Genomic DNA, 12290 nt, shown 5'->3' with positions numbered 1-12290 from the left:
TTTTTTTTTTTTTTTTGGGGTTCTTTTTGGGGGGGAGGGAGGGCTTCTCTCTTCTTCTAATCTCGTTGTGTTTCGTTTTCTATATTTGTTTATTTGTTGCGTAAGTTTGAAGAAAGAGGGAAAGTCCTAAAAGAAAGGAGAGGAGATTGAGAGGTAAGAACAAAAGAAAATTATTGGATGGATTGGAGAAATCTTTCTATTTTTTGGTTATTATGACAGTCTGTTCTGTTTTTGTTCTGTTCGTTTAAATAATCCGTTAACTTTGTTGCCCTTCTTTCTGTTTCCTCCTCCCGCCCTTTTTTTTATCTATTTGTTCGTTATCTCTTTATGTTTAAATGAGTTTTGTATACTTGAACTGGTGAATCTTATATTGAACAAGCTGGGACTCAGAAAACGATACAAATGGTTTGAGTTTCTTTTTCAAGCATCCGCAATATGATGAGGCCGAAGACATGGAATGATGATAAGGTCTGTGAAAATTTTCTATCATTCATGGCAAAACTCATGTCGAATGGTAGGGAGGGACACATCTTTTGGGTTACGACATCTCAACTCGTGGAGCAAGACGATTATTACACTGCGGATTATATATATTTTCAGACACTTGTTTGGATCTGTCACCAAAAATTGATTTACTTAAGTGATAAAGGCATAGTTTCACAGTAAGGGAGTATTTTTGCTTTTAAGTTCTCACAAGTTCAACTAACATGAGACTTTACTTGTTATGAATCATATCCAAGTTCAAAGCTTTAGCTTTCAGAATAACCACTAATATTGTTTCGGACCTTGCATTTTCAATTGTTTTGGTACGGCTGCTTCATTTTATTTTGTGCCTCTAAGGTGTTCTTCACTTACAAATGTTATAATCCTGCACATGCTAAATTCAACACACAATGAGTATGTCAAACTCAAGAAAAAACTTTGAGTTTTATTATTTGCAAACAAGTGTAGGTCATATTACAACAAACTTTTCCAAAAAAAGAAATTATATCCTTGAGATGTTGATTAAAATGTAAATCAAAAGCGGCTGGCTTTTAGCACCATCGGCTTGGAATTTCGCATTGCTGAGACTTATTTGCAGAGAGTCTTCTTGCAAACAACCTCAGAGGAACTTTCTGTGGGGTCTGCCTGCATCCTCATCTTGCATATGCTGTCAAATATCGAGTTTCGAGTACGTTAGCGTGACCTTAGTGTTGTGATGAAGCACAAGAACACTATATATCACTCAATTGTGGGGAAAGTAACATACGAACATCTATTCCATCGTCATCATCACAGAAAATTTCTACTAAAGTGTGTGGGAAGTAATATAATGAAATTCTATTCCATCTTCATCGTACAAAATTTCTACTAACAAGGAAAACCATAGAGCATCAATCACATAAACATGCCCCTTGCACTAATACTATACACAAGGACTCAGAGTTCAAAAGCCAATCTAAAAGAAGAATCCTCAAGGATTGTAGCAACAAGTTCGAAAACGCTTAAATTCCACCATATACAAGTTCTCATAACCAAATCAGCTGAGACTCAAACTCAGAATAATAGAAAACCATTATTTACAGCCAAAGAACCCATTTTTACTAGCTAAAACACATCAGGACTCGAGGATAATCATTTTGAACACATATCTTCATAGCAGTTAAACCAACTTTACCCCTAAACTACCTTTGGCACCAGTAAACTAAACAGAAGAAGACCCAAGTGGTGAAAGTAATACGCTTAATAAGAAGTGATACCAAGGATGAAACACAAACGAAAACTCAAATCTTTTTCAGCCCTAACTCCAAATCAGAGGCTTTCCTCAGTGCAAACACTATTCAGTTAGAAAATCTAAATCTAACCATCATCTAAGGATGCTACTAGTATGGAGGTGAAATGCATTTCCCGAATCTAATTTCAAGATAAGAACATCTAATTCAAATGTATCTACAACGAATTGAACACCTGAATCAAACGGGAAAAGAACCCAATTCAAATTTGCATCATACGACCCAAAATCCATACGATACATGAAAAAATAATTAGGGCACAAAAACAGAAATCTAACTTCGGGAGGAATCAAATCGAAATGCAAATCGAATCTGAGAATTAGATAGGGAGAGATTAGAACTCACGAAGTCTTTGACGATCCCCTTGTAGACAATGATAGGGAGAGCGATGCCGAAGATTCCGATGAGAGCGAAGTTGCGACGGGTCCAACGGAAATTGTGCTCGAGGTTCTCTCTAGCGGATCCCCAATCCTCGATGAACTTGTTCTTGTTCGTTTCCATACCTCCACCCATCTTCGCTTTCTCGACGCTTTTGACCTTTCTCTCTCTCTCTCTCTCTCTCTTTTCTCCGATCGTCTTCTGCTTCTTCTTCAAATGAAATGGTGTTTAACTCCGTCGTGACTGTGGTGGTTGTTTGTGTAGCTTAGGATCTCTTAACCGGTTATTTTAATTTTATCATTTTTTTTGTTGCAATAAACCAGATATTTTAATTGGACTTTAAGCTCAAGGCCCATTAAAAAAAGGGCCCAAGATTACATATACGAGTGATTTGTTGAAGATTTTACTAGCTTTAGTTAAGGTCTAAAAGTTTGTTTAACAATTGTTAAAAGTTTGTTTACCATAAGAATTGTTAAAAGTTTGACTAACAATTTTTTAAAATTTTGTCTGATTCTATTTTAGGGGTCTTACACTTTTGAAAAAACATTTGGGAAAAAAATTATATTTTGATTTATTTTGTTTTGTTTTTAATAGTTTTTTTTTTTAATTTTATTTTGACGTCGTTTTAATCTCCTTATTAATGGTGGTGACTGTTGAAGTCGAACATCCAGATTTTGAGAGTTTATGATAGAATGCCTTAGGTTTGAAATTTTTTAACTACATGTAGGGTTCTCAAATCTCACATAAATGCATAATCTTTGTCAATAGTTAAAGATGCCCAGATTTTTTTTAAGTATCTATACTATTAATTGAGGAGTACAAAACAAGATTTTGGGAAAAAAAAAACATATTATATATCCATGTTGCCAAACAGGTCCAATTGCCAATATAATTAAAAAAATAATAATAAACAACATATGATAAACAAAAAGTGTTAGTTGAGAATCTAATATTTATAACAATATTTATGAAATTAATTATAAAATAAAAGTTATCTGATAATTTTGGAAATGGTTTAGAGTTGTTACAATAAAAGCAAAATTATTAAATATGAAATTGTATAGATAACATAAAGATATTTATTTCAGTTCTAGATTTTGAGATATTTATAGAAATCTAATTAAATATTTGAATATTATATTTTATTTTAGATTTTTAAAGTTTCTTAAGAAAAATATGATAATTAATTCGGCTTAATACATATGGAAAAAAAAAAGTTTATTGTTTGTTAACAAATATGAAAACCTTAATATTCCAGTTCAATAAATTGAGATTACATTAAAGTTAAGCATATTCCAGTTCTTTAAATTGAGATTTTTACTTATTTTTATTTTTGTAATAATTCTTTAATTAATGTTTGGTTTTAAATTTTGATTGAAAATATATCAATTTTGCAAGAAAATCGTATTTTGAATTTAAAATAAAATTAACTAACCTATATTTTAGGAAATATTTTTAAGGGCAATTGACAAAAATAGTACCAATTTTAGTTTTTCTTCCAAAACTAGCACACACATTCAATTTTTCCAAATATAGCACAAATTTATATAATATTAAAAATAAAATATTAAGGAAATTAAAATAAAGATATAGAAATCGTGATTAGTGCTATTTTGGAAGATGGTGTTCTCTCTCAATCCTCTCTCTCCGTCATTCCAAAACCAATCGCAGACGGTGTTCCACCAGCGAACCAAATCGGATCTTAATCGTAGGTGAGTCATCAAATCGAGGTCAGTGAAAGCAGCAGTTGTGTTCGCGACATCGAAGAGAACCCCAAGCATGAATCTAAAGCCTAGAGATATCTCAGAGATCTGGTCTCCAGCCAAGCGTATATTGGCCATGACGAAGAAAAGAGACGACAAAATTTACATGGACGTTACCCAAGATATCTAAGGTAGTAAAATTTGTAATTTTCTCAAGATTACCTTTTTATTTTATTTTTCTTTGATTTTTTTTTTTGTTAGCCATGGAAACTACGGAGACAAGAGATTCAAATAGATTCAAATTGGTCTGAAGTTTCTATGATTTGGGTCTTTCAATCATGAACTCTAGTCCCATCCTTTTTTTGTTTATTCATTCTGTATTTTATAAAATTGTGTTGGTGAATTGAACTTTAGATGATGATGACGTTTAAGTCTACAAACAACTTAACCATTTGGTACTTGGAGATTTCTTATTCTTCAAATTTTGTTAGGATTATTTCATATAAGATTTGTCATTTGTTCATTGCTCATGACAATAAATGGTAAATAGAGGAATTTAAGAGATCTAGTTTTAGATGATACATGCTTGTTGTTTGCTTTGAGTTCCATAATTAAACAAATTGTTCTTGAAAGCAAATGGCAGAGCTTGTGATGGAACTTAGCTCTCTTGTGAAGATCTCTGCAGCTGTTGATTATATTTTTTAAATCTAAAATTTGATATATGATGTTTGTATGATTCATTGGAACTGCTTTTTTTTTTTTTACAGACATTCTTTTAGAATGCACAAACATAACTTATGTCAAGACATGAAGTTGTGAAGAAAACAGTCCAACTCTAACAATCACATTGGGGAACTCATATCATTTAGTCCTCAAATCCAGCTTCTGAATTCGTCATATGCAACTTGTGATGATTTTGCCTTTATGTGAAAATTCATGAAGCATTGTTGAGAATTCGGAAGACCTTCCTGAAACATATTCCCTGATTTCAATTTTTATTGCATGTAATAGGGATTTAAGACTTTTCCAATCTACATGATGTATGTGAAACTTTTAGATTGTTTTGGTACTTGTATGATCTGCATCTTAACAATGTCACAAGTTTCTGCTAGCATTTTGTTTTAACTGTGATTAAACTTCAGGAACGAACATATAAAATTCAGGAAGAATTGTATGAAATTCGGGAACCGTTCTATAACATTCAAGAAGCATTCTATATAATTCAGGAAGGATTCTTTGAATTTCAGGATAACCTTCATAACAAAGTTTAGAGTTTCTAACAAGAGAATATGCATAAAAAATAAAATCAATACCTCTAGTTAATAGAGTAATCTACTGATATTTGACATATTGAAACAAAACACACAAAATTAGAGATTTAGAAACATATTTATTTAAATTTAGGAAAAATTCAATAATATTCAAGAAAGACTTCTTGAAATTCAGGATGGAGTATATGGCGGCTCAACCTGCTTACAGGTACGGGTATTATCCAGGTGGACCTTATGGATACCCGATTCAAGCCCACGCGCCACATATTTTGAGCGATGAGAATCCAAACGCGTGTGAAAATTCAAGAAGCATTGTTGAGAATTCATGAAGCATTGTTGAGAATTCGGAAGACCTTCCTAAAACATATTCCCTGATTTCAATTTTTTATTACAGGTAATAGGGATTAAAGACTTTTCCAATCTACATGATGTATGTGAAACTTTTAGATTGTTTTGGTACTTGTATGATCTGCATCATAACAATGTCACAAGTTTTTGTTAGCATTTTGTTTTAACTGTGATTAAACTTTAGGTACGAACATATAAAATTCAGGAAGAATTGTATGAAATTCGGGAAGCGTTCTATAACATTCAAGAAGCATTCCATGTAATTCAAGAAGGATTCTTTGAATTTCAGGATAACCTTCATAACAAAGTTTAGAGTTTATAACAAGAGAATATGCATAAAAAATGAAATCCGTACTACTAGTTAATAGAGTAATCTACTGATATTTGACATATTGAAACAAAACACACAAAATTCGAGATTAAGAAACATATTTATTTAAATTTAGGAAATATTCAATAATATTCAGGAAAGACTTCTTGAAATTCAGGATGGTCTTCATAAACATAATGGTTTAAAAGGTTCTTGCATAAATCCTATAATGGTTGAAAATAATTCAAAGCATAAAATTTATCACATTAGAGTAATTTGTGATACATTAAGGTACCACATAAATAAAATGTTAAAAACTCATTTATTTTAATTTAGAAAAAAAATTATAAAGTTTAGGAAGACATCATTGAAATTTAGGAATGTCTTCCTGAATGTTCAGAAAATCCAAAATTGGTGACGACCAGAATCAAAAAATCATCCACGACTGTACTCTCATATGTGAGTTAACGAAGAAACCTGTAATAGTTTCTAAAATTCATCTGAATTAACCATACCACATGTTTTCTACAATAACAAAAACATGAGTTAGACAAAACTCTGAACATAGATATATTATTCAGTGTTTCCCTTCTCAGTTTCTCACGACGAGCTCTACTTCCTGGCTTGTTACATAATCCAGTTCGTCTAACGTGCATACAAAATCATATTAAACAAAAGAAGCTGGTGGTAAACTAATCCATGTAAATAACCAAACAATAAGCACACTACTACAAAACTAAAAAAAAGACTGAATTCAAACTCCAAAAATTGGTAGAGACCAAGAGAAATCATTAGCTGCAAACATTTCTACAAATAGCAAACACACCACAAAACTCTCACCATTCTCTGTATAATCCGTCATTGTTGATAATCTTTCTTTCCAAACACAACAACATCATGTTAAATAATACTAAAGAGCTTGGTAACAATAGTAACAATACTTCTCTAAAGAACACATGCCTACTCTTCCCACTGAAACCTTTCTCCACTCTCTCAATCCTAATCCAAATCTCATGCCCTAACCCACTTTCCTCCACACAACTCACGACCCTCCCACAACCATCATCGTCATATATCTTCTTCCTCTCATCACCGCCGTAGTCATAGAGGTTTCTTGGGTTAAAGACGGTGACTTTACAACAAGAGAGAGTTGTCAGCTACTGAGATTGCCAAGGATCAGAATCACAATCATAATGTACTAAATCCATGATGGATTTGGCTTCCATCAACCTACACAAGACAACCAGTGTTGCTAAAGCATTTGCAGATTCTTTTTACCACACTAACATCATACCATTTTTTATGTTCTCTACGGCGAGATTCTGAATTAAAAACTAGTACCTGAGAGTGTTGATCTTAGACCAAGATTCTTGGTAACCAAATGATGACAAGAATCGCCAATTGCTCTCGATATCACCGGAGGTGGAAGAAAACTAAGAAGCAGATCCAATTTTCTTTTCATTGATGCGACTTTTTCGCCATCGTGTTCAGCTTCGCTGGAAACAAAGCTGCTTATAACTCATGCGAAGCTTCTGCAATCGGCAACAATCTTGAATTTTACACCATCCTCGATCTGCAATGTCTTTGATTTTGCAGATAGACAATGGAGATGAAGATAGACAATAAAAAATGGAGATGGAGATGAAGATCTACTCTATCTTAGAGGAAGATAGAGATGAGCGATGTTGTAGATAGAAAATGGAGCACCGGAGATGATGGAGCACCAGAGAGATGGAACACCGGAGACGATGGAGCACTGGGAAAATCTGAGATCAGAAATGAAGATCTCTGATCGGAAAATTCATCAAGCTTCGCCGGAGAGAAATGTGAGAGAGATCGGGTTTCGATTTTTTGAGTTTTTTAAAATAATAATATTTCTCTCTATTAATTACTCAATATTAAGAAATGCTAGTTTTGGAACATTACAGCGTGTGTGCTAGTTTTGGAACTAAACCTAAATATGTGCCATTCTAGGGTATTTCTCTATTTTTAATTTGTTATCTTAATAATCAAGCATTTAAACTTCAAATCATAATCAACTATAGTTTGTTACCTTAATAATAGTTTTAAAATTTACTTTAATAAAGAAATCAGATTCCAATATAGGATCCTAATTATTTGGACTTGCCATACTACTCAAAGTAAAAAAAATAAAAAATAAAAATTTAAATTCATATCTCATAAGTTAAGCAATTCCAAAACTATATTTTACTGTGATTGGTCGGATCTATAATTTTATAACAATACGCCTTTTATTTTGAACTCGGGGAGTACACTTAAAAAAAAAAAGGCAAATCGGAAATTAACATATATTAAACGTGCAGATCTGTTTGTTAGCCAATATGTTTGAGTTAGGATCATGTGTTGCTATTCGGATCTGGAATGGATATAAGCTGATCGAAACAGATTCCAAATCTACAAAACAAGTTAAACCAAAAAATTATTAATAGAAACATTTAGTATGTCAAAACCATATTAGTATCTCTAACTATTATTGGCTGGGAGCATTAATCGCAAATCATTCATACCAAATAATGCATTTAAAAAAACTAACCATATAGGAATTTGATTTACACCGAAAAAACTATTAATATAAAACATTTAAGGAAACCAAAACTAAATCAATATCCCTAACTATTAGCTATGAGCAGTAATCGGAAATCAAATAATTAGTTTGGATTGTATTTAAATTATTGAATATATTAAACAATTAGGTATATTAAGAAAATCCAAAGAATATTCTGAAATCGACTAAGCTATCCCATAAATATAGTCATCATGTGAATTGAAACTAGGATCTGTATCACTCAGAATTTACCAAAAATTATTGAACTCCAATATCTCCAGAACCAAAACGTATTCTCAATAGAGATTTATTTTTAAAATAAAAAATGAAGCATGTTTTTGTGGTTTGTTGTTGCTCAAGCTTTTTTTCTTCCGTGGTTTGGTTTTCTTTATAACCCAAGAGATATCACAAGACAAACACTCAACCTAATGGTATTGTGTCAGATTCTCTTTTGGGAATATTTTCCAGTTTGAATTTGGACCCGCGTCTGAATAAATATCAGTCTTGTGACTGATATTGGGAAACGTAACTCTTTGGTTGGATTTGTTTTAGTACCCACGGCTAACACTTTGGTTGGATGTTAAAGTATTTTAGACAAAGAAGCATAACACTTTGGTTGGATTGGTTTTGGTATTGGAAAAAAACATAGAAACAAGTATGTTTTGGCACCTTTAATCTTGGCTATTTTAGAATCATATGGTGAACATAAAGCCAAATTCTTCTTTAAGATGTTCCTGAGATTAACACAAATACAAAGTATTTTTTTTTCTTTGAATTTATTTTTAACAAATTTAAGTCTCACAACCTTTTACTTTCATCTGATGATTAAACAAACATAGAGCAACCTCAGATCTACAAATTAAATTAAATTGTATACATAAGTTTAGGGAATGATATAATAGCATGCTATTATTTTCAGAATGGGACATGGCGAAAGGAAACGTGAATTATTTTCATCCTTAAAATATTTGTGTTTGTTTTTAATAGGGTTTAATTGTTTTAATAGTTTTATATCCACTATGATAGGACGGAAAGAGTTTTTTGTCCTGAATAAACTTATCACATTTCTCTTAGTATATCTTAGTGTAGTTATTTTTACTGATAACAAAAATTAATCTGATCATTCTTTTTGTCTAAATCAAATTAAAACAAATTAGTATAATTCTTAAGAAAAATATGTTCACAAACTGATTATCAAAATTAGTTTTTTTAAATAAACTTCGCACGTATGTGCGGGTCGATCCCTAGTGTATTTTAAATTACTATTTCAGAATATGATACTATAAAAAAAAAATACATTACTGCGCCTAAATGAATCTACAATCTTAGTGCAGGATCGACGCCAAAGTGTCCGATTTTTTAGATTTGCGTCTCGTCGATTCAAATCCTAATTTATCACACTCTTTGATTGATGGATATATTTCGCCGTTTTTGACCAAAAAAAAAAAAAGGATATATTTCGCCGTTCAATCTCAAAAGGTTCTTCTAATTTTTGTTCTGCTTTCGTTGTCATTATTTTTCCACTTGTCATTGGTATTGCATATCTTGAGAGTTATTCTTGTAAAAGCTAGCTAGTCTTGGTTCTTAGCATAAGCAGTTTAATTTAAGATTCTTCTAGGACCTGATCGGTTTCAATTTCAGTTCGAGAAGCTTAATTATTTGTTGACTCTTTCTCTAATGCTCAGAACATAATAAAAAAAACAAAAAAACAAAAACATACTTAGTGCTTGGTGTGTCAGAATTTTCTTTATTGATTTTTAATGGATACATCATTTGTATTACATGAACAAAAAAAAAAAATCAAGAATGTTAGAAGATATTTTAAAATTTTCATATAATCAGTTATCAAGTCGTTGACATTTTCTAGCTTTCTTATTCAGAGATTGACAAGAATTTGTCCTGTGTGTATTTTACCGTTTCTGGTTTAGTCTCTAATCACACGCAAATGTTGTTTATCATGTTGTGTGAATTGTTCTGCTTTTAAAGCAAAAACAAAACTTTGTATTTTTTTGTTTTCTGAAGATTGAAGGAGCAAAAAAAACTGAAAACTGCAATATATATATATATATATATATATATGGCTTCTACTTCTACAGGTGGTGGGAAAGATGGATCTAAAGGTTTTGTGAAGAGGGTTACATCAACATTCTCCATTAGGAAAAAGAAGAACACAACGAATGATCCGAAACTACTTCTTCCTCGATCGAAATCAACTGGAGGTAACTATGAATACATGAGGCTGCCTCAGGGGAAAAAGGCTCTTCCAGATGTTAAAACAACAAAAGACACAAAGAGGACCAAATCTGCAGGTGTTTCCCCTCAACCAAGGCGTGAAAAGATCGATGAATCTGGTAAACAGTTTATGAAGATGAGATGTTTTGATGACAGTGATTCCATCTGGTTGTCTTCAGATTGTGCGTCTCCTACTTCTCTTTTAGAGGAACGTAGATTGTCCGTCTCGTTTCATTTCTCAGTAGATGAAAAGATCGTCTCGTGGTTGTCAAGTGTGGCTAACTCTTCTCTGTCTTTGAATAAAGAATCCAGTACCAGCTCAACCAAAGAGAGTCATCATCCTCGTCATCAGACAAGTTCAAAGAACGCAAAATGTTCTTTGGAAAACGTTCGAAACGATGGAAGAGTTTGTAACTCAGCTGGTAAATCTCGTGGAAATGGCTCTGCAAAGCCGTCTTCACGTTTACAAGAAAGCAACAACAAGACTTGTCCTAGGAAGCCACCTGAAGAGTCATCTAGTTCCAATAGATTAGTGAGTTCACAGAGTCCTGAAGAAAAGAAAGTTAGCTTCTCTGTAGAAACAGAGAAGTCTCCTTCACCGGTTAACTCAACTGTCGTGTCATCTGGTCTTACTAATACCACCGGGACAACATCTTTAAAGAAGAGCGCAGAAACTGGGGACTCGAAGAGAAAGATTGTTGTGGAGCCACTTTTCTGGCCATTTGAGCAGAAGTTTGATTGGACACCAGAGGATATCTTAAAGCATTTCTCAATTTCACCACGGAGGAAGAAGTCACTAGGATCCAAGAGTGCAGGTACATCTCCAAGATCAATGAGGGCGCAACTCCAAACAAGGAAGCTAGATCTCAAAGAAGGGTGCAAGAGGAAGCTCATGTTCAACGGTCCTGGATCAAATTCAAAACCAACAAGGATTCCAGAACTGAAACGAACAATCAGCAACAACAGTAGCACCAACAAAACCGAGATGATCAGCAAGAACCAACAACCTATAATAAGGAACAGTGTGAAGAGGAACAAAAGTTTGCCGTCAAGGTTGAGGAAATCGAGTAAAATATCTTCAAAGGTGGTACCTATTGAAGCTACAGAAGATACTGGAGAGATACTCAAAGAGCAAAAAACACCTAAGAAGCTCATCATGACACGCAAGTCCAGGACATTCTTGGAAGATGACTTTGCTTTGATGAATGATTTCTCTATAGAAAAGGCGGTGGGGCTTTGCGAGTTCAAGGGAAGAGAAGGCATAGATTTAGACTTCAACACTGATGGTTTCTTGTTCGACGATTCCCTATGAAAAAAAAAAAAAAAGTTTGATAACCTGAGGATCATATAGCATCATACGGCTTAAATAGTGTATACTTGCCAAACCAACATATGTATTGGCCACAATTTTGTTTCTCGATTGTATATCTGTTTGGATAGTATAAATTATACAGGCAGCATTTATATGCATATACATGTACATGTGTTGGATCAATCAAAGAGCTGAAATATATATTCTCATTGAGTTCAAATAAGATCCAAAGATCCTAATTTGACACTAGCAAATGTTACAAAATCTCAACTTATGAAGTATCAGAACGTTTCATAAGTTTCACGTCCTCTACATGGTCTAGAAAAATGCTGACTAGGAAAAAACGGTCGGATGTCAACTCTGTAAGATACTAGTTTCAAAGACTTGCAAATTGAATC

General features: G+C 32.9%; 2 protein-coding genes across 2 annotated transcripts; one reads left to right on the top strand and one right to left on the bottom strand.

Annotated features, from left to right (window-relative positions):
• Positions 899-2416, bottom strand: LOC109129415. Its single transcript, XM_019237631.1, has 2 exons — positions 2118-2416; positions 899-1150 (listed from the first exon to the last, which is right to left on the bottom strand). The coding sequence occupies exons 1-2, from the start codon at positions 2283-2285 to the stop codon at positions 1103-1105; spliced, it is 216 nt and encodes a 71-aa protein (XP_019093176.1). The 5' UTR covers positions 2286-2416; the 3' UTR covers positions 899-1102.
• LOC104749730 lies at positions 10426-11892 on the top strand. Its single transcript, XM_010471412.1, has one exon. It carries the CDS (start codon positions 10426-10428, stop codon positions 11890-11892), a length of 1467 nt encoding a protein of 488 aa, XP_010469714.1.

This window comes from Camelina sativa, chromosome 16, assembly GCF_000633955.1.
Source record: "Camelina sativa cultivar DH55 chromosome 16, Cs, whole genome shotgun sequence".
Taxonomy (NCBI): Eukaryota; Viridiplantae; Streptophyta; class Magnoliopsida; order Brassicales; family Brassicaceae; genus Camelina; species Camelina sativa.
This window is presented reverse-complemented; position numbering and strand designations above follow the sequence as displayed.

Excerpts from the sequence above, each read along its gene's own strand:
- LOC104749730 (XM_010471412.1), top strand. The coding sequence starts at position 10,426 with ATGGCTTCTACTTCTACAGGTGGTGGGAAAGATGGATCTAAAGGTTTT.
- LOC109129415 (XM_019237631.1), bottom strand. The coding sequence starts at position 2,285 with ATGGGTGGAGGTATGGAAACGAACAAGAACAAGTTCATCGAGGATTGG. Across the intron at positions 1,151-2,117 it reads AGGGGATCGTCAAAGACTTC|CATATGCAAGATGAGGATGC; the intron begins GTGAGTTCTAAT and ends GATATTTGACAG.